We start from the raw sequence: 21,287 nt of genomic DNA on the forward strand, positions 1-21,287 counted from the left end.
GAGCAGGGTGGGGATCCTATGGCTATAGCAGGGTCTGAAGAGGACTAGGAGCCAGGACTCCTGGGTTCTATTCCCATCTCTTCCACCCACTCTCTGCATCATTCTCCAGATTTTCCCTGACATCCCACTAGTCTCACGGTCATGCACTCCCACAACAGTATCTGCCCCACACTCTATGCCCTCCCAAGAACATTGGCCATTTAGTCCTTATGAGACACCCTGACCTGTTTCTCCCCTGCATTCACCTCCCTGATTGTTCCCTACAGCCCTGCTGCACCCCCTTCAGGATCACGGACTGAGCTGATGAAGGGCGGGTGTGTGTGTGTCCCTGAGCTGGCTAGATGTTATCAGACCCACTGAGCTGCCCCCACTTGCCTATCACCAGCCCCAGCAGCCAGGGATGCCGGCAGGGCTGCAAGTAAACTTTGTTCCCATGGGTCACTGTCCCAGAGGCTGATGGCAGCACCAGCTGGGCTGCAGCCAGGGGGATGTGCTCCTCTCAGGACGCTAACGGCTGGCTACAGCCTCTGTTCCAACCCCTCTGGGGCCAGGGGAACTCACTAAGGACCCTGGGTTGGCAGCAGCCATGTGCCGAGCTGAGCTCAGCCTGAGACCTGAGCCGTTCCCCAGCTCTGAGAGCCGGGCAGCTTCCTCCTCAGCCCTGTGGAGGAAGGCTGGTCTCAGCAGCCAGTCCTCCTGGCTGGGGGCTTTTCTAGGAAGCAGCACACACAACAGATAGTTCCAGGCACCTGCTGGGAATCCAACCCCCGCTGAGCTCCAGGACAGTTGGACGGACGGACACACAAACTCCTGGTGCTGGGGCCGCCCTCACTACCTGACTCCAGCAGCACGGGTTTAACTACCTCTGGGTGGAAGAGCCGCAGAATGGGAAGCCAGGGGCCAAACCACCAAAGGCAGGAGTGGCCATAGCGCCCGACGAGCTCATCAACGCACTGCATCCCTTCCTCCGTGTTCTGACCCTACAACGAGGAGCCATGGGTTAGCCATGGGCCAGCTGGGACTCCGGCCAGGGCGACATGCTGGGCCCAGTGCCTGACTCAGCCCACTCAGCTCCCCATACAGACGCACTGCTGACTGTTCTCAGAGTGCCCCCAGCTTCATTTCTAATGGGGGAGGGGAAACTGCTCTAACCTGGCAGTAGGTTGGACAGGGCCCACTTGGGCTTCCTGTGTTATCGCAAACACGGGCTCCCAGCTGTTCTCTGTGCAGAGCTGAACCCGGGGGCATGAGCCCTCAGCCCTGGCATGAACTAGCTACATGCATTCACACAGCCCCGGCACTGCACCCCTGCCCTGTGCTTCTCTGCCATCCAGCTGAGCTGAGCAGGAGATTGAGTGCCGAGCAGCCCCCCTGGACTGGGGGCTCCTGAGCCCTGAAACACCCCTGTCCTGGCACAGTGACATACAGCTCTGCTCCAGGGAGCAACTCTCTCTGCTCAGACCCAAGCACTGGCTCGGAGCACTAAAGCCAGACCTCCCCCATCTGCGTCCTGCCAAGCCAGCCTGGCACTGGGGAAGGGAGCTGGACTTTGTTCCTGCTGCTGCATCAGCAGGGCCGGTGCTACCATTTAGGCAGCCTAGGGCTCCAGAATAATTGGTGGGCGGCATTTTGCCAGAGGGGGCGGCAGGCAGCTCCGGTGGAGCTGCCGCAGTGGTGCCTGCGGAGGGTCCGTTGGTCCGCGGCTCCAGTGGAGCTGCCGCAGTCGTGCCTGCAGATGGTCGGCTCCTCGCGGGCCTCCGGTGGACCTCCCGCAAGCACGACTGTGGCAGCTCCACGGGAGCCGCGGACCAACGGACCCTCCGCAGGCACCACTGCTGCAGCTCCACCAGAGCCTCGGGACCAGCGCGCGGGGCGGCGAAATTGCTGTCCGCCTCGAGCGCTCAAACTCCTAGCGCCGGTCCTGTGCATCAGCAACAGGGATTGTTTACAAAGTTTCAGCAGATGGAACTGGGTCCCTGGGCACAGCCCCTAACCGCTGGAATGGGCAGCAGTTCAGGGATGAGCAAAGAGGCCCCTGCTTAGCTCCACGTGCCCTTGGCCCGGCAGGCCCAGGCACCACTTGGAACAGAGCTAATTGGAAAGAGTGGTCGCAGTACATTAAGTGGAACAGAGATGTCACCTCTGCAAGGGTGTAGGAGAGGATGGAGCAGGAGCCCCCAGGCCAGACAGCACCAACCAGGCCGGGGACTGGACTCCTTCGGAGTCTGGCTTCTGCTTATTGCACGTCCCCCTGCAGCGCACAGCCCCAGTAACTCACTCACCAGGGCAGTGCTAGGGGTGCAAAGCTGCAGCGAACCCTCACCCTCTGCTACACCCGGTGACTCCTCTCAGTACCAGGATGATTGGCACTACGAGAGACACCAGAGCACTGGGCAACCAGCCCTAGCAGGGGCCATTCTCCGTGGGTGGCAGTGAGGGGACAGGGCCAGGACAGGCTCCCCACGTCACTGATCATTGCTGGCCATCACTATCCTGCCTCTGGAGTGTTTCCATGTCCTCCCCATGGGGCCCCAGCTGCTCCTGCAAGACCAATGATGACACAGGTCCCCAGTGGGGAGGTGGCTCTGCTTGCTGCCCCCAAGGAGTTCAGCCAGGCAGTGCCCTTGGCCCTGCTGCCCAGAGTGTCTGAGCCATCACCCTGCCCAGGCTGGAGGGGTCTTTGTGGTGTAGCAGCTCCTGCCGGGTGCTGCCTTAGGTTTACCCTGCATGGCCTGGTCCCTCCTCCTGCTGTTCCCAGGAGCCCGGGCACAGTGCTGATGGAGCTGAGAGCCTCAGTCCCGGCTATGGACCATTGGCTCTCCATGCAGGAGACAGCCAGTCTGTGCTCCCTGTGCCCAGGAGAGGAACTGCTAGTGCTCAGTGGCTCTGGTGGGGTGAGGGCTTGTCCATGGCTCCCTGGCAGCACCAGGTGCAGTGGGGGGTTTGCCACAGGGGCACCATCTCCTCACTTCTAAAGGTGGAGCAGTAGCTGTCAGGAAGCTCACAGTCTGCAGCCCGTGGAGGCGCTCTGCCTGCTCCTGCACACCTTCTCCCATCCCTCCATGGGGCATCACTGGACTCAGGCCCATCCCTTATGGCAGCAGGGAGCTTCTGGGTGCCCCTGCATCCAGAGGGTAGCAGAAACTGGCTGGGCTGGACTCCTCAAAGCAGCAGATGACACAATCTCTCAAGAGCCAAACAGGAATCGGCCCATACCAGGGCCCAAGGAAGACCCCGCCATGAACACTTGGCCCCCACAGCTACATAGCCCCATTTTATTCCCCTGCCTCCCTGCACAGAGCACATTGACTGCCTTCGCCCAGGGTGAGCTGGTGCAGACACTGGCCTGCAGCAAGAGCAGTAGGGAGCTGGAGAAGCTGGACTAAGGCAGCCCATCCTCTAGGGGGGATCCAGAGCTGCCTCGGAGGAAGGGGATTCTGCAGAGCCCAGCCCGGGTCCGATGGGTTTCCAACGTAGCATGGCCCCTCGAGACAGACTAAAGCTTCCTGGGGCTGCCTGGGCAGAGCTGTCCCACAATGAAGCAGGGAGGCAATAGCTCTTCCCTCCACAGTGCCCTCCACCTCCAATAGCACAGTGACAGCAGGGGAGGAGTCTGGGAGGAGCCACCAGAACAACTCAAGCTCTGGAAAATCTGCCTCTCTGGGGAAGGCTATCGGAGCCCAATGGATTTAATTTCTTTAAGAGCAGGAAAAGAGGTGCCTAGACACCAGCTACCAGCCCCTCCCTGGGCAGGGACGCCTGGCAGCAGAGGGCTCTGCCATCCAGCAGACAGCAGCTGAGTGAGATCCAGCAGGAACAAACTCAGACTGGTAATGCCATTCAAGTGTTTAACACGGAGGGGAATGAGCCCTGGGAACAACTGGAGATGGGCTGTCCCTTTGTAATGCTCCCTCCAGCCAGGAGCTCGGGGCTGGCTGCAGGGAGCTCTGGGGAGGGTCTCTGGCTTGTGTGACACGGGCAGTCAGATTAGAGGAGCAGAACGGTCCCTCCTGGCCTGACCCACCCTGTATTCAGCTCTGGGCCCCCTGGAACCCTCTCTACAGTAATCCAATCCCAGCAGCCAAGGCCAGAAGAGGCTGCTGGGCCCACACAGTGCAGAACCCAGAGGAGAGCAGCCAAGGTGGCAGGGAAGGATTGGTTCACCCGGGCAGGAGTGTCAGTTGAGCCAAGAAGCCTGCACTGATTATGTATGAGAACTTGAGGGTTACAACCCACAGGGGTGGGAGTGGGAGTGGGGGGGTTGACCTGGAGCAGAGCGAGATCCAGGCTGGACAGTGCAGACTGAGGAGCTATTGCCGGGAGAGGCTCATTAGCGCCCCAGGCAGATTGTCCCCTCTGGTGCCTTCCCCAGGGCTCTGGTTGGGCTGCTTTGCAGGGCCCCAGGTGACTGGCTCCCAGCCCTACCCTGGGAAGATCAGGAAAACCTTCATACCGGCATGATGTCACACTGGGGGTAAGAGACTGACTGGGAGCCCTGTCCCTTGGGATGGTCACAGCAGCCCGGCCAGGGCCCTGGAGAACACACTGCTGAGGCCAGTCCTGCATAGGTTCCCCAGTGACAGGTTAGAGGGGCCCAGGTAGTCTTTCCCATCTCTGGCCCCACAGGTTGCATCTACACTGCAATTAGACACCTGTGACCTGCCCACGTCAGCTGACTCAGGCTCCAGCCTGATCCCAAATGTCTATACTGCAGTTTTACAGCCCTGAGCCTAAGTTCTGGGACCCCATGGGTGTGGGGGGGGGAAGGTCCCAGAGGCCAGGCTCGAGCCCCAACCAAAATATCTACACTGCAGTGTAAAGGCCTGTCATAACTATAAAGGGAAGGGTAACAACCCTCCAGTGTACAATTCTATAAAATCCCTCCTGGCCAGAGGCACCAAAATCCTTTTACCTCTAAAGGGTTAAGAAGCTCAGATAACCTGGCTGACATCTGACCTAAAGGACCAATAAGGGGACATGATACTTTCAAATCTTGGGAGTGGGGGGTGGTGGGGGAAGGCTTTTGTTTGTGCTCTTTGTTTTGGTGATGTTCACTCTTGGGACTATCCGTCCATGTTCTCCAAATCTTTCTGAACCAGTCTCTCATATTTCAAACTTGTAAGTAACAGCCAGGCAAGACGTGTTAGTTTTCATCTTTGTTTTCTCAACCTGTAAATGTTCCTTTTGCTAGAGGGTTTACCTCTGTTTGCTGTAACTCTAAACCTAAGGTTAGAGGGGGTTCCTCTGGGCTCTCTGAGTTTGATTACCCTATAAAGTTATTTCCATCCCAATTTTACAGAGATGAACTTTACCTTTTCTTTAATAAAATTCTTTTAAGAACCTAAATGATTTTTAATTGTTTTAAGATCCAAGGGTTTTGGATCTGTGTTCACTAGGACTAATTGGTGAGGGTATACTGTCAAGCCTATCCAGGAACAGGGGTGTAAGGACTGAGGGAGGGGAGGAATTAGTCTCACATCTGCCCAGGAAAGGAGGAGGGTTAGGGACTTGGAACTCTGCCTTTCCCCAACTATTTCCCAAGTGGCTCTCCCCTAAGATTTGAAACATGCTTGGTGGTGGCAGCTTACTGTTAACCTAAGCTGGTAAATAAGCTTACGGGATCTTTCATATGGATCCCCACATCTGAACCCTAAAGTTCAGAGTGGAGAAGGAAGCCTGACACAGCCTCACAGCCTGAGCCAGCTGACACAGGCCAGCCACGGGTGTCTATATGCAGTGCAGACATACCCTCAGAGTCTCAAACCCCCTCCCCCCCCACAGGAGCCAGCATACTTGAGGCTGTTGTGATCGGCTTGAGGTAATCAGGGTGCACCAGGAACAGGACTGGTAGGAAGGGCCCCATCCATATCACAAAGGCCTGGGAGAATGTAGCCACTGTTTGGGACACCAAGCTCAGCCCCTCCTCACCAGGTATGAACTGCAGGAGAGACAGGGCAGAGTTAATATAGGGTAGGATTGGGTCCCTCCTGGAGTCCAGAGCAAGTCAGTGCACACCAGACGGGGCAGAATCAGATCCTCTGATCAGAGGCAGGGATCTCCCCACTGCCACGTGCAGTGCTGCCCCAAGTGTATCTGTCAAGACTCTCACCTCTTGAGCACGGCCGATGCCTGATATCACGGCACATGGTGATTGTGGCAAGGGCATAGCCAGCTACACCAAGTGGGGCCATCCCGCCAAGGGCTTTATAACCCTCCCTGCTCCACAGCAAAGGCGACCAAACAGGCTCAGCAGCCACTCACCACCAATGCAGGCAGAGCCACTGGGGTGCAGCTGGCTGGCAGGGGTGGCACAGGGCAGGGCCAGGGAGCATGGCAGGGGCAGTCGTGAGCAGAGAGGCTTCTATGGATTGGTTCCCTTAGAGCCCCCTGCCACTGGGCAAGTGTCTGGGCACCAGAGTCCAGAGTCACCCACCAGGGCACATCCCACACTCAGCCTTGGGCCCTGCCTGGAGAATGCGGCATTTGAGTGCAGGCCACTGGGTGGGTAGGGGGCCATTCACCCCCCACAACTCTGCATGTGGGCCAGAGCCCCAGCTGCCCCACCACTCCCGCCCCATTCAGTGCCAGAGATGGAGCCCAGGGGCCTGCTGTCTCAGGGGTGCATCAGAGCCAGAAGCCATAGGAAGGGGCCGATCCACAGCAGGATGGGAACAGCAGTATGACCAATGCCTCTGACACCAGCTTCCTCATTGGGTCAGGACATTTGACTGAGTTCAGAGGCTGCCCACTCTGTTGCCAGACAGGGCGTATGCTGAGAACCTGATGGAGCTGTCCCAGGACCCTTGTCTCCTATGCCTGCTTGGTCCCAGCCCCATTACCACGTGTCTGGTGGATGGGCACGACTCCCTGAGCGATCTTCTAGGCCATGCACCAGCTGGGACCAAAACTCTTCACCCGGGATGGAGGGAGAGGCCTGAACCAGCAGAGTCACCTACCCCCAGCCCTCTCAGGGAGTATTCCACCAGCCCCTCCCTTGGGGTGGGCAAGTGTGGCTCCTCCCAGCAGGGATCAAGCCATGACTCAGTGGCAGCAAGGAGTAAGAGGGAAGAAAAGACACTCACGCCCTCCCCACCCCCATGTGACATGACCTACCATTCCCAAGTGTCCCAGCAGCCAGTTGCGACGCGGGGGCTCTGGAAAGCAGCGCAGCTGCTGGCAGTTCACATAGTAGCGGTGCCAGGAGTTCCCGAGCTGCAGGAGGGTGCGGAAGAGCAGGGCCAGCAGGGCAAGGAGCAGGGCAGAGATGGTGTAAGCATGGACGGGGGTCCGCTCCATGCTCAGCAGCTCCAGCACCCAGTCCATGAATGGCAGCATCCTGCGGGGAGAGACAGGGCATTACCAGGGTGAACTGCCAGTGGGTCCCTTTGTGACAAGCTGTATGTTACTGAGCTACTGAGAGGTAGATATGATGGAGGGTAGGGATAGGATCCAGAGTGACCTAGACAAATTGGAGGATTGGTCCAAAAGAAATCTGATGAGGTTCAATCAGGACAAGTGCAGAGTCCTGCACTTAGGAAGGAAGAATCCCATGCGCTGCTACAGGCTGGGGACCTACTGGCTAAGCAGCAGTTCTGCAGAAAAGGATCTAGGGGTTACAGTGGACGAGAAGCTGGATACAAGTCAGCAGTGTGCCCTGTTGCCAAGAAGGCTAACAGCATATTGGGCTGCATTATCAGGAGCATTGCCAGCAAATAGAGGGAAATGATTATTCCCGGCTATTCGGCACTGGTGAGGCCTCATCTGGAGTATTGTGTCCAGTTCTGCGCCCTCCACTACAGAAAGGATGTGGACAAATTGGAGATAATCCAGCAGAAGGCAATAAAAGTGATCAGGGGGCTGGGGTATATGACTTATGAGGAGAGGCTGGGGAAACTTGTTTAGTCTGCAGAATAGAAGAGTAAAGGGGGATTTGATAGCAGCCTTCAACTACCTGAAGGGGGGTTCCAAATAGGCTGGAACTAGGCTGTTCTCAGCGGTGGCAGATGACAGAATAAGGAGCAATGATCTCAAGTTGCAGTGGGAAAGGGGTGGGTTGGATCCCCCACACAGTCAATAGCCCTTCCTGCTCCCCAGAAGCAATGTGTGTGTGTGTGGGGGTCTCATATCCCACTCTCCCCACCTCCCAGATTCCTGCCAGGGTTTTATATCCATTGCAGCCACCTGACCCTTCCCTAGGGCACAGGCCTGGGGTCTGTAAAACTGCCACAGAGCTTCCATGGGTGGGCAGGGTACTTGGCAGCAGGGCACCAGCTCCCTCGACCCTTGCCATGCTGCAGAGTGGCCAGTGCTCGCACCTGCCCTCCGCAGTGCCCACAGCCCCTCTTCCCGGCTCACCTCTGCTGCATAGCTGGCTCTAGCCCTCAGGGCCCAGCACCTGTCCCACACCTTCTGGGCACAGCTGGCTCCTTTTCTGCCCTTCCCCCCTGCACACTCCAGCTCAGGGCTGCTGCACAGAGCTGGACCTTGCCCCAGCTGCCTGGAGGCTCAGTGTGGTTCCCTCACAGCCAGAGCCTCTCCGAGACCCTCATGCATGCAGCTGGCTCTGAGTTTTTACTCCCAGCGCCTCCAGCTCCTGCCCCCTCCCCCCATAACAGCTGGTGCTGGGCTCTCCGGGGGGGCGGCACAACAGCCACTCCCTGCCTGCCTTCCCCAAAGCAACTCAGGTGCAGCAACTGGTCTTTCCCAGGCCCTGGCTTCCTTACCTGCCTGGAGCTCCCTGGACACCAGTTGCAGCAGCCTTTCCCTTGGGTCCAGGGCTGGCTCTGGGCTGTCTGCCAACCCAAGCTCAGGCGATGCTGGGGCTTGCAGACAGCGCTGGAAGCTGAGAGAGTGATGTCACCTTCTCCCAGCACCCACAGGGCTTTACCCCCTCCCCCACCCGGCCACACAGAGAAGCCCCAATATAAGGGGTGGCACAAGGCAAAGCAGCAGCCAGTGCACAGCTGAGGCGTCCGGCTCGACTCACCCTCTCCTCCCCAGGTAGTGGCTGGGCCCTGGCAGCTCAGCATCCTGGGGCTGGGACTTCCCTTCCAGCTTGGGCCAGGGGCACAGCACCCTCACCCCATCTAAGTGGCACAGCTCTGAGCGTGCAAGTGCCCCAAAGAAAAAGGCTGGCCAGAATTACACCCCTGGAAATGTGCCACCCCAAGCAGTTGCTTGCTTTGCTGGTGCCTAGAGCTGGTCCTGGTTGGGTGCTAAAGCCTAACAAGTCTGGTGCTGCCAAGGAGGGACTTCTCAAGCTTGCATCCCAGTGGGCTGTAACCTGAGGAGCAGCTCCCTGCTAGAGTCAGTCTCCAGCTGCTAGGACAGAGACTCCTTAACCTGGCATCCAGAGTCACTCTAGAAACCAAAACTCCTTTGTCTCTGGAGCACCTGCCCTGAACTCCACTGCATACCACTAGAGCGCTTACACTGGGCCCCCCATCCTCAACAGTAACGGGGCACCCCCACTCCCCCCCCAGCCAACAGCCTTTCCCGCTCCCCCTCCCGCCCAGTCAATAGCCCTCCTGGCCGTGCAGGGACATCGGGGCATTCGCTTCCGCCAGGACCCCTGTTCAGGGGAAGCCCCGGTGCAACCCCCGGGCTGGGCCATGCGGAGCCCTGCCCGGGTAGGGGACGAACCAGAAGCTCCACTCACCCAAACCAGACACGTACACCAGAACTCACAGCCCAAGCTCGAGGAGTGGCCTTTATAGCCAGGCGGGGAGGCCAGGTGGGGAGGCGGGGTTAAGCCCTGGGCCAGAGAGGGGCTTGGCTCATTTCAGCTCGGCTCGGCGGGTGGTGGGCTCCAGGCTAGGATACGATCACCCCACACTGGGGTCCGCTCAGGTCGGGGTGTAGCTCAGAGCGGCCGCAGCCTGGGACCATTGCTTGGCTCCAGCACCGGCAGAGCCCAGCCACCAGCTCCAGAGAGCAGGGGCCACCGCTCACCCTCCAGCCCGCAAGGCCTGGGAGCCACCTCTGCTCTTGCATCAGCAGCTGACGTATCTGCCTGGTTCCATCCGGGGGCACCTGTGCAGCTGCTCCCACCCCAGCTCTGCCCATAGCGACTCCAGAGGCTGCAGCGCTGTGCTGGTGCCACCCAGGAAACCTTGTTCCTCTGGCGAGGGGGCAGGGAGCCCAGCCTGATGCTCAGAGCCTCTGCAGCTGCCAGGGAGTGGGAGGGAAACGCTTAGCCTTCCCCCACCACCAGCACGAATTGGCTCTGCACTGGATGAACCTGGGCCCATCACATGGAGTCACTGCACAGACCCAAACACACACCCGGGAAGCCCGTCCAGAACAGTGTCATTTTCAGAAAAAGCCTGCTAACCCCCTATTTTGCACCCCATGAACATCTGACGCCCACAGCTTGGGATTGCTCTGTTGTGTTTGTGTCTGAAGGCGAAGTTAGAGTGCGTAACAAACAGTAATCCAGGTTGCTCTGAGACCTAATTCAAAACTAAACAAGCAGGAAATTAACATACTGTTAATCTTTCACTAATTTATCTCTACTAGCAAACTGACACCAATTATGGTACAGAATAAAAAAACTAGCTTGGAACAGAGTCATAACTCCATATTAACAACGGTGCTCACTGGTCACTAGCAGTGAGTGACCCTGGGCCTCAGCACATACAAGTGTGAGTCTCTTTGGGAGCCAAAGGAGCAGCTCTGGAGCTTCGGGGCAGCAGCCGACACAGCAACCTCTAGGGGCTATGGCTTCACTTCAAAACCAGGTGTGTTTTTACAGGGGCATAACGCTGATCAAGTACAACCCTAGAGGAGACATGTAGCGAGGTGAGCTCAACCTTAAGTGTGTGTATGGAGGGTCTAGTGCTGATCTCAGCAAGTTACATGAAGATAAAAACTACCAGTGTGTCATCTCCACCAGGGCTGTATAGTGAGAGTCAGAGAATTTAAGGCCAGAAGAGACCATTAGACCACCCAGTCTGACCTCCGCAGGCCCTTACATGTCACTCAGCTACCCCTGCATGGAGCCCAGTAACTTGTGTTGAACTAAAGCATCTCCCAGAAAGGCCTCCAGCCTGGATCTGTACACATCAAGAAATGGAGAATCCACCACTTCCCCTGGGAGTTTGTTCCAATGGCCAATCCCCCATTATAGAGCTATCACTTCTGTAGAAACAATTGTTTTGGCAGTGAAGATGGAGCCTATGTGTGTCAAAGCTCATGTTCTTGTTCACTTACTCCTGGTCTCGTAGGGTTCTGAGGATGACTGAAAGCAACCTTAACTTCCAGCAAGCCTCAGGTGGGGCTAGATTTGCTTCCAGGACTTTTACAGAAAATAACTGAAAACAGTACACTGTAGCTGAAGGCAATTGTGAAATGAGCCTAAGAGATAAGGCACTTTTCTGAGAGAGGAAGCTCCGCAGAAAGGTCATTTTTAAACTGATTTCTTGTTTCATGGTTTTGAGTTGCATAACAATAACACCTAGCTCTTATATAGCACTTTCCACTAGCAGGTCTCAAAGCGCTTTACAAAGGAGGTCAGTCAGTATCATTATTGCCATTTTACATATGGGGAAACTGAGGCACAGAGCAAGGAATGGCCCTGCTCAACATCACCCAGCAGGCCAGAGCTGGGAATAGAATCCATATCTCTTGAGTTCTTCCCTCCAAGTTCATTTCCTCCAAACCAAGACCCCATCCTGCAGCAGCTGCAGCCCCAGGGGATGCACAATCTGGCACAGGATTGGGGCCGACAGTTTTTCTCTGGATAATATTATTCTATAGAGTGCTGTGGAAAAGAAAATCCTGCCACCAACTGAACTCTGGGTCGCTCCAGCCCCACCAAACCAATATGGGATAAGTTCCCTTGGTCCTTCAGGGTACTGGTGACTGAATCCTGGGCTCTCCCATGCAGTGTAGATGTGAGCTAGAAGAGTGAGTCAGGTTTCCTTTCAGTCACACAACTCTATGTTTAAATGTTTGTTCTATTGAGGTAAAAGGTTGACAAAATATACAAGGAAGTACACAGGCCCAACATTATCCGTACTGCAATCCAACAAACATTACCTTGCTTTTTCATTATCAAGGATACAATGTTTATGAGAGGGTTGTAAATACTGTTCTATTAACCTCACATGTTTCATGACTCTGTCTAGTGAAAAGGCAGCATATACTTACCTTGGGGCATGCCACCTTTACCCCATTTCATACGCCATCTTTGGGATAGAAACACCTATGAGCCATCACTGGCTTTTTTTCTCTCCTTGAGAAATTCAAGCACTTTGCAAACTAATTAAATCATATATATATTTAATTAACAGGTGTTAAGGTCAGATTTAAAGACTCCAAGTGATGGAGACCCCATTATGTCCCTAGAGCAGTTGTTCTGATGGTTCCTCACTGATAAAAAATTCTAGTCTGATTTTTGTCTCCATTCAGCATGTTTGTTAGATTAAGGAGCCCTGTATCATCAGCAATCTCCTCCATAGAGACAGGATAACGGCGAGCAGCTAAGGGCTGAGTTTCCATGGGAGTTTGTAAGAGATATTTTGAAGGCTTTGCTCTATTGGTACATTACAAGAGTGGACAGCTATTGTGACGTGCACCGGATGTGCCACAGTCGCTTCCTGCCTGAAGAGAGAGGAGACTCCCTCTGCATGAGGTGTGAGGCTGGTAGCTTGATGGAGGAGAAGGTTTGTGGTCCAAAGGAACAGGTGACCACTTTGCAAAACAGCAGGGGTATGGCAAATTTCCTGGATACTCAGATCCAGCCTGCACCATGGCAGATACCACACTGAGAGGCTGTGGAGTCCAGTGACCAAGGGAGACAAGAAAACAGAAAAGATGACTGGAAATTTGTCATCTCCAGAGGTAGGAGAACCCAAAGGATCTGCTCACAGTTGGAAGTATCAAATTGCTGCCGGGTGCTGAGTAAGACATCTGAAGAAAGCAACCTCCAAGAACCAACCAAAGGAAAGGACCTACAGACATCAGAGGAAAGAACTGAGAACTGCTGCCAGCTCAGACTAGACAGACTCAGACAAGCCCAAGAGAACATTCACAACTGGCCAAAGAAGACAGACAGTCCTTGGTGGGGAATGTATGCTAAGAAGAATGGACAGGACATTCTGCAATGGGAAGAAGCATGGCAGGACAGCTTGCTGCCTTCTGTGAGCGAAGATGAAGGACACCACCCCCAGAATAAACTAGATTCTGAGGTCTCAGGAGAGACCCCTTGTGCAGTGATCCACAAAGATGCCACCTCAGACATGTTTTCGCAGATCCTGGAACGCTCCTGCACAGGCTGGAGGCAGGGCTTAAAAAGGGAAGCAGAACATCTCAGAAGGGGGCAGGCAGTGGAAGGGAGCAGACCTGTGCTCTGAACTCTGCCAGTGAGTGATCCTCTTCACATGGTAAAAACACCCAGATATGTAAACCAGCCTCAGTGTTATGCATCCGACAAATCTAAGCACAAAGGGGCATGTAAGGAGAACATTTTAAATTATCTCTATATTAATACCTGGGGAATAAACAAGAGGAGTTGGAGACACTCACATAAGAGCAGACACACAACACAGCTGGTATTACTGAAACTTGCTGGATCGGATTTGTGATTGGAATGTTAAAAATCAGTAATTACAACTTGTTCAGTAAGGACAGAATGGGAAAAAGGGGAGAGGTGGTACTTTAGCTCAAAGACACTGTTCCTGTCATCTGTCACAAACAATGCAGAATCACAGGACCACAAAGGCTAATGGATTAAAGTTCTCACTGGCAAAAGTACAACTGAGGATGGGGTGAGAGGGGGGTACTGGTGGGCATCTGTTACAGACCACCTAATCTCACTAGGGAACAGAACAAACTGCTTCTTAAGCATCTGTCTATAATGTGTAGGAAGAAACACTGTGTTATCATGAGTGACTTTAACCTGGGAAACATTTGGTGCACATTTCCTTTGGCCGGTAACCAAACTTTCTTGGAGTGTCTAAAAATAATAGACGATAATTTTCTAACACAGAGAATCCTGCATCCAACACAAAGGAACTCAGTGTTGAACCTCATTCTGAGAGATAAAGAATGGTTAATCACTGAGCTGAACATTGGCAGTTGCCAAGGTACCAGTGATCGTGATCCGGTTGCATTTACTTTGTGCAAACAGAATACAACACCAACTAGGACCAACTTCTCTTCTGCAGATTAAACAATCCCAGTTCCTTCAGCCTCGACTCATAAATTATGTGCTCCAGCCCCCTTATAATGTTTGTTGCCCTCTGCTGGACTCTTTCCGATTTTTCCACATCCTTCTTGTAGTGTGGGGCCCAAAACCGGACACAGTACTCCAGATGAGGCCTCACCAATGTCAAATAGAGGGGAATGATCACGTCCCTCGATCTGCTGGCAATGCCCCTACTTACACAGCCCGAAATGCCATTAGCCTTCTTGGCAACAAAGGCACACTGTTGACTCATATCCAGCTTCTCATTCACTGTAACCCCTAGGTCCTTTTCTGCAGAACTGCTGCCTAGCCACTCGGTCCCTAGTCTGTAGCAGTGCATGGGATTCTTCCCTCCTAAGTGCAGGACTCTGCATACCTCTTCTCAGACAGATTCCAGGCAAACTCCCTCTATTAGCTGCTCCGCTGTTCCCCGCTCAGCTGATTTGCAGCTGACTGCCTTTTTATAACAGTCAGGCCCACTCAAGGCCCACCTGGAACAAAGCACTCCCAATTCACACTTTTCAAACAATCAAGCACACAGTCAAACTGACAAACTGTCCCCACAACAGACACTCAGATACTCACCAACACAGGGAGTCCCTTCCCCCAACCCACTCAGGTTCAGATTCACACATGGGAAGGTATCCTAAATAGCCTTTCCCTTCTGTCATAGGTAGGGCTGAAAAGACCTTCCCCACACTTTTGCCCTTCAGCCATTCCATGTGCCTTTTGTCTGACACCTTTGTTCACATTCGCACAGACAAAGGGCTTGTGTACATACAGCGCTGCAGCAGCCCGGCTGTACCAGTGACGTATGTCTGGTGAAGATGCTCTCTGCCGAAAGGAAGTTCTAACTGTATGTGAAACTGATGACATAGCCAAACACTCAGCACTAGGTCCAGGCCCTTGGCTTTTACAGAAGGACTGGATTTGTCTTAGGCTATGTAACACCACAGTTTATGGGTACGTCTACACTACGGGATTAGTCCGATTTTACATAAACCGGTTTTGTAAAACAGATTGTATAAAGTCGAGTGCACGCAGATTGTATAAAGTCGAGTGCACGCGGCCACACTAAGCACATTAATTCGGTGGTGTGCGTCCATGGTCCAAGGCTAGCGTCGATTTCCGGAGTGTTGCACTGTGGGTAGCTATTCTGTAGCTATCCCATAGTTCCAGCAGTCTCCCCTGCCCCTTGGAATTCTGGGTTGAGATCCCAGTGCCTGATGGGGCAAAAATCATTGTCACGGGTGGTTCTGGGTAAATGTCGTCACTCACTCCTTCCTCCGGGAAAACAACGGCAGACAATCATTTCGTGCCCTTTTCCCTGGATTGCCCTGGCAGATGCCAAAGCATGGCAACCATGGAGCCCGTTCAGCTTTTTTTTTTCTGTCACCATATGTGTACTGGATGCCGCTGACAGAGGCTTTACTGCAGTGCTACACAGCAGTGTTCATTTGTTTTTGCATGATGGCAGAGATGGTTATCAGTTGTTTAGTACTGTCTGCTGTTATTGTAAATTGGCAATAAGATTGCAGTTATCTGTTGTTCTGTGCTGTCTGCTGCTATCATGGGTGTCCTGGGCTGAGGTTGGCCAGGGGTGCAAAGGCACAAATGGAAATGACTCCCTGAGTCAATTCCTCCTTTATGGCTTCTTAAAAATAGAGTCAGTCCTGCCTAGAATATGGGGTAAGTATACTAGAGAACCAGTGTATCAGAGAGCACAGCTGCTCTGTGTCAGATCCTGCAGAAATGATGAGCTGCATACCGTTCACGGAGGGTGCCCCTGCAACAACCCCTCCCCCAACCTTCCTGGGCTACTGTGGCAGTGTCCCCCCAATTTATGTCATGAAGTTATAAAGAATGCAGGAATAAGAAACAGTGACTTGTTAGTGAGATAAAATGAGGGGGAGGCAGCCTCCCAGTGCTATGACAGTCCAGGCAGAACATTAAATGGTGGGGAGGAGAGGAGCCCAGAATCCTGCTGCTATGATACTCCAGGCAGTACAGAATCTTTTCTTTACACATGAAAGAGAGAGGGCTGATGGAGCTCAGCCCCCAGTTGCTATGATGAGGACAGTTACCAGCCATTCTGTACTATCTACTGGGAATGACTAGGAATCATTCCTAGTTTTACCCAGGCACCCCGGCCAGTCTCACCTGAGGCCAGCCAGGAACACTCATGGGCTGACAGTGATGACAGATAGCAATCATATTGTACCATTTGCCACCAGGGAAGGGAGAAAAGCACATACTGCACTTCACTGCTGCAGCATCTCATCTACCAGCAGCATTCAGTAGACATAGGGTGACACTGAAAAAAATCAAGAAACGATTTCTTTCCCTTTTCTTTCATGTGGTGGGGGGAGGGAGTAAATTGACAAGCTATTCCCTGAACCACGCCGGACAATGTGTTTGAACCTACAGGCAGTGGGAGCTCAGCCAAGAATGCAAATACTTTTCGGAGACTGCTGTGGACTGTGGGATAGCTGGAGTCCTCAGTACTCCCTCCCTCCATGAGCGTCCATTTGATTCTTTGGCTTTCCGTTACTCTTGTCACGCAGCACTGTATAGCCTGGAGATTTTTTTCAAATGCTTTGGCATTTCATCTTCTGTAACGGAGCTCTGATAGAACAGATTCATCTCCCCATACAGAAATCAGATCCAGTATCTCCTGTATGGTCCATGCTGGAGCTCTTTTTGGATTTGGGACTGCATAGCCACCTGTGCTGATCAGAGCTCCACGCTGGGCAAACAGGAAATGTAATTCAAAAGTTCGCAGGGCTTTTCTTGTTTACCTGGCCACTGCATCCGAGTTCAGATTGCTGTCCAGAGTGGTTACAGTGGTGCACTGTGGGATACCACCCAGAGGCCAATAGCGTCAATTTGAGGCCACACTAACCCTAATCCGAAATGGTAATACTGATTTTAGTGCTACTCCTCTCGCTGGGGAGGAATACAGAAACAGAGTTAAAGAGCCCTTTATATCCATATAAAGGGCCTCATAGTGTGGACGGGTGCATCATTAAATCAGTTTAATGCTGCTAAAATTGGTTTAAATGCATAGTGTAGACCAGGCCTTAGTCAGCATAATTTATGTTGCTCAGGAGTTTGAATAAAGCACCCCCCAAGTGACATAAGTTACCCCGACAGAAGCACCGGTGTAGACAGTGCTGTGTTGGTGGGAGATGCTCTCCTGCTGACATAGCTACTGCCGCTCACAGAGGTGGTTTTCTTACACCGATGGGAGAGCTCTCTCCTGTGGTCATAGAGCGCCTTCACCAGCCTCTTCACTATGCATGTATAGAAGCCCTTAAAGTTACAGAGCCATTTCTAAATAACAGATTGAGCTCTGTGTGGCTCGAAAATTTGTCATGCTCATCAACAGAAACTGGTCCAATAAAAGATATTATCTCACCCACCATGTCTCTTTAATCTCCTGGGACCCACACGGCTACACTGTGTAGCTCAAAGGTATATCATTTAGCTGATGCCCACCACTAGCACTCCTGATTCGCCCTGAGCCTGCCTGTGCTGCCGGCAATGCAAAGGGTTTCACACTTAAAACTTTCACCCAGCTGTTTCACCCTGTCAAATGTAAGCAGCAAGGCCTGCCTGAACTGTCCATGTGACTATAGGCATTGAAGGCTCTGGGTCCCCAGAAGGGAGTGAGACAATGGAGCTGATCCACAGGGGGAACCAGATTCAAATCACAAGCCTTTTCCAAGGCCTCCATCCTTATACTGGGGCAGTTATTTAGCATCTCTGCTCCCTGGGGAGCTGGGATCCCATTCTTGCAGTCTCTCCCTGCGGCCTCTAGTTCCTCCACTCCTTGATTCCCAATCAGTGATTTCTCTACACCCCTGTGAATTTCTCCAACACCGCCCCCCAGTTTTGTGAACTAGTTACATGCCAATTTAGTGACTGTTTGGAAATTTGAATTGAAATTGAAACATTAATACACACTTTAAAAGCATATACAGTGTATGATAAAATATGTGTATCTGAAAAGTATAATAGACTTGAAAAGTATGAAGATAGACTAGCTTCGTTATACAGCTGTATTTTATGACAATGTCAGTACATTCAGTTCTGTGATGTTGGCCAACCTAATAATTTCAAATGATGATTTGTAAGTGAAGTCAAAATGAGCTCTCCCTGACAGCTAGTGATGAGCTGGGGCTGGAGGGAAAGACTTCAGGGCCAGACTGTATTTACATTCACACCTAATCTACCTAGGTATCCAGCACACAGAGCTATGTTGCCCAAGTGACAGATTTTGGCTGGAGTTGGGTTACAAATCACTTGAATGTGAGGTGAGGGGGGAATGAAATGTTGTTGTTCTTATTGTATGAGTAAAGGGCAGTAGAACTGTACTTAGCCTGTGCTGATTGAGGGCATCAAGGTTGGGGCCCTGTCCCTCTCCACTATTTAAAGACAGAGCTGATTAGGCTCCATAGATAGTCTTTTGTTCTGTTAAGTGACCACTGCAGTTGAAATCACTGATAATCAGGTCTAAGTGCTTAGTCCTGATGTGGGGACAGTGTTCCTGTGCAGTCTGGGGACTGCACTAGCAGGAAGGTTCCCACACTGAGAGCTCAGCTGAAATCACTGAGAGCTGGGTGGAACCTCAAGAGATCAACTTGCAGAGGTCACAGTGGCAGGTGATAGCAGAAGGTGACCGTGCAGGGCCATTGGCAACAGAGTGGTGGAGTGAACGGTGGCACAATGAACAGGTGTGGCCAGAGCGAACAGTGAGCAGCTGGAGTAACGAGCAAGGTGCCTTCTTGCCCCCCACCTGGGAGGTGTACTCATGTGAAAACACCTCTGAACTCTGAGTCTCCACTGACCAAGGACAACACCGGTGATTGGGGTGCGGTGGAGGGAAAAGTGTGGGGCACATTAAATAAACATTTGATTGTTGGACTATATTTTAGTGACTTTGCTCCAGAATGCTAGATTTGTGACTGGGAATGGAAACTTCTATAAATATGTTTCCTAGTAGGCCAAGATTTTTAAAATGCATTATTTGCCAAGGTTGCTGTCTTACATCATTGCTATCTTGAGAGGTCATTATGTCAGGGAGTTTCTGTACTAAACGTTTTTATTATTATAATTAATTTTTACATAAGAATGGTTATACTGGGTCAGACCAATGGTCCATATAGCCCACTAGCCTGTCTTCCGACAGTGGTCAAGGCCAGGTGCTTCAGAGGGAATGAACAGAACAGGTAATCATCAAGTCATCCATCTCCTGTTGCCCACTCTCAGCTTCTGGCAAACAGGCTAGAGACGCTCAGAGCATGGTGATGCATCCCTCCCCAGGCTAATAGCCACTGATGGCTATTCTCCAGGAATTTATCTAGTTATTTTTTTAATCCTGTTATAGTTTTGGTCATCACAGCATCCCTTGGCAAAGAGTTCCACAGGTTGACTTTATGTTGTGTGAAGAAATACTTCCTTTTGCTTTTTTAAAACCTGCTGCCTATTAATTTCATTGGGTGACTGCTAGTCCTTGTGTTATGTGAAGGATTAAATAACATTTCCTTATTCACTTTCGTCACACCAGTCAAGATTTTATAGGCCTCTATCATATCCCCCCTATTGTCTCTTTTCTAAGCTGAAATTTCCCAGTCATTTTAATCTCTCCTCCTGTTTCATGCCCCTAATCATTTTAGTTACCCATCTCTGTACTTTTCCCAATTCCAATATATCTTTTTTGGCATGGAGTGACCAGATCTGCACACAGTATTCAAGGTGTGCATGTACCATGGATTTATATAGAGGCAATATGGTATTTTCTGTTTTATTATCTATCCCATTCTTAATGATTCCCAACATTCTGTTTGCTTTTTTGACTGCTGCTGTACATTGAGTGGATATTTTCAGAGAACTATCCACAATGACTCCAAGATCTCTTTCTTAAGTGTTAACAGCTAATTCAGACTCCATCATTTTGTATGTATAGTTGAGATTGTTTTCCAATGTGCATTACTTTGCATTTATCAACACTGAATTTCATCTGCCATTTTGTTGCCCAGTCACTCAGTTTTGTAAGATCCCTTTGTAACTCTTCGCAGTCTGCCTGGGACTTAGCTATCTTGAATAGTTTTGTATTATCTGCAAATTTTGCCACCTCACTGTTTACCCATTTTCCAGATCATTTATGAATATGTTGAACAGTTATGGTCCCAGTACCCACTCCTCAGGAATACCATTATTTATCGATCTCCATTCTGAAAACTGATCATTTATTCCTAACCTTTGTTTCCCATCTTTTAATCAGTTACTGATCGATGAGAGGACTTCCATCTTATTCCATGATGGCTTACTTTTTAAAAGCCAATTTAAATTAAACATATTTTTTTTGAAAAATTATATTATTTTAGAAATCTAGACCTGTTATGTGTTTTGGTGTAACTTGCATTATCCTTATGTTAAATGTGCATTATCTTAACAAAACATTTAATTTGTTCATATCTCTTTTATATGTTGCAGGTCAAAGTGAAAATGAAAAGACAAAAACAATACAACAATTTTTCCCTCAAAGGCCTCCAAAACTAACCAAGGTGAAGAACGCATCAAGAACCAAGAATATATCAACATATCATCTGAAGGGTCAAGTGGTATATCTACCTACCACCAGCCCAGAGCACAAACACAGCTACCTACTGAAGAAACAGTGTCTCTGAAACCTAAAGGCGGTTCCCGATGTTTGTCAGTCTGAGGCCTTGGCTACACTGATACTTTACAGCGCTGCAACTTTCACGCTCAGAGGTGTGCAAAAACACCCCCGAGTGCTGCAAGATACAGCGCTGTAAAGCCTCAGTGTAATCAGTGCCGCAGCACTGGGAGCGCGGCTCCCAGCGCTGCAAGTTACACTGGTAGAGGATGTGGTTTACGTGCAGCGCTGGGAGAGCTCTCTCCCAGCGCTGGCGCTCCGACCACACTCACACTTCAAAGCGCTGCCGCGGCAGGGCTTTGAAATTTCAAGTGTAGCCATACCCTGAGTATTCCCATTCACTGAAGTTACAAAAGATGGCTACTGGCACACCTCTTGCAAAAATGATTAACAAGAAGGAAAGCTTCCTAATGCTAT

The 21,287-nt window shown here is 51.7% G+C and overlaps 1 protein-coding gene across 9 annotated transcripts in view; it reads right to left on the reverse strand.

The window, feature by feature from the left end:
- The window catches only part of LOC115642040 (cytochrome P450 4F22-like), a 53,438-nt gene that overhangs the window by 12,609 nt on the left and 19,542 nt on the right, over positions 1-21,287 (reverse strand). For 8 of the 9 annotated variants that reach the window (XM_030545390.1, XM_030545398.1, XM_030545397.1 and 5 more), the window contains 2 exons: positions 7,114-7,336; positions 5,794-5,938 (listed from right to left, as the gene is read on the reverse strand). In XM_030545390.1, the coding sequence (XP_030401250.1) occupies positions 5,794-5,938; positions 7,114-7,336 (368 nt within the window). The remainder of the gene's footprint in view (positions 1-5,793; positions 5,939-7,113; positions 7,337-21,287) is intronic. The other variant, XM_030545399.1, reaches the window with a different exon arrangement.

The sequence above is a fragment of the Gopherus evgoodei genome, unplaced genomic scaffold (genome assembly GCF_007399415.2).
Source record: "Gopherus evgoodei ecotype Sinaloan lineage unplaced genomic scaffold, rGopEvg1_v1.p scaffold_37_arrow_ctg1, whole genome shotgun sequence".
NCBI classification, from domain to species: Eukaryota; Metazoa; Chordata; order Testudines; family Testudinidae; genus Gopherus; species Gopherus evgoodei.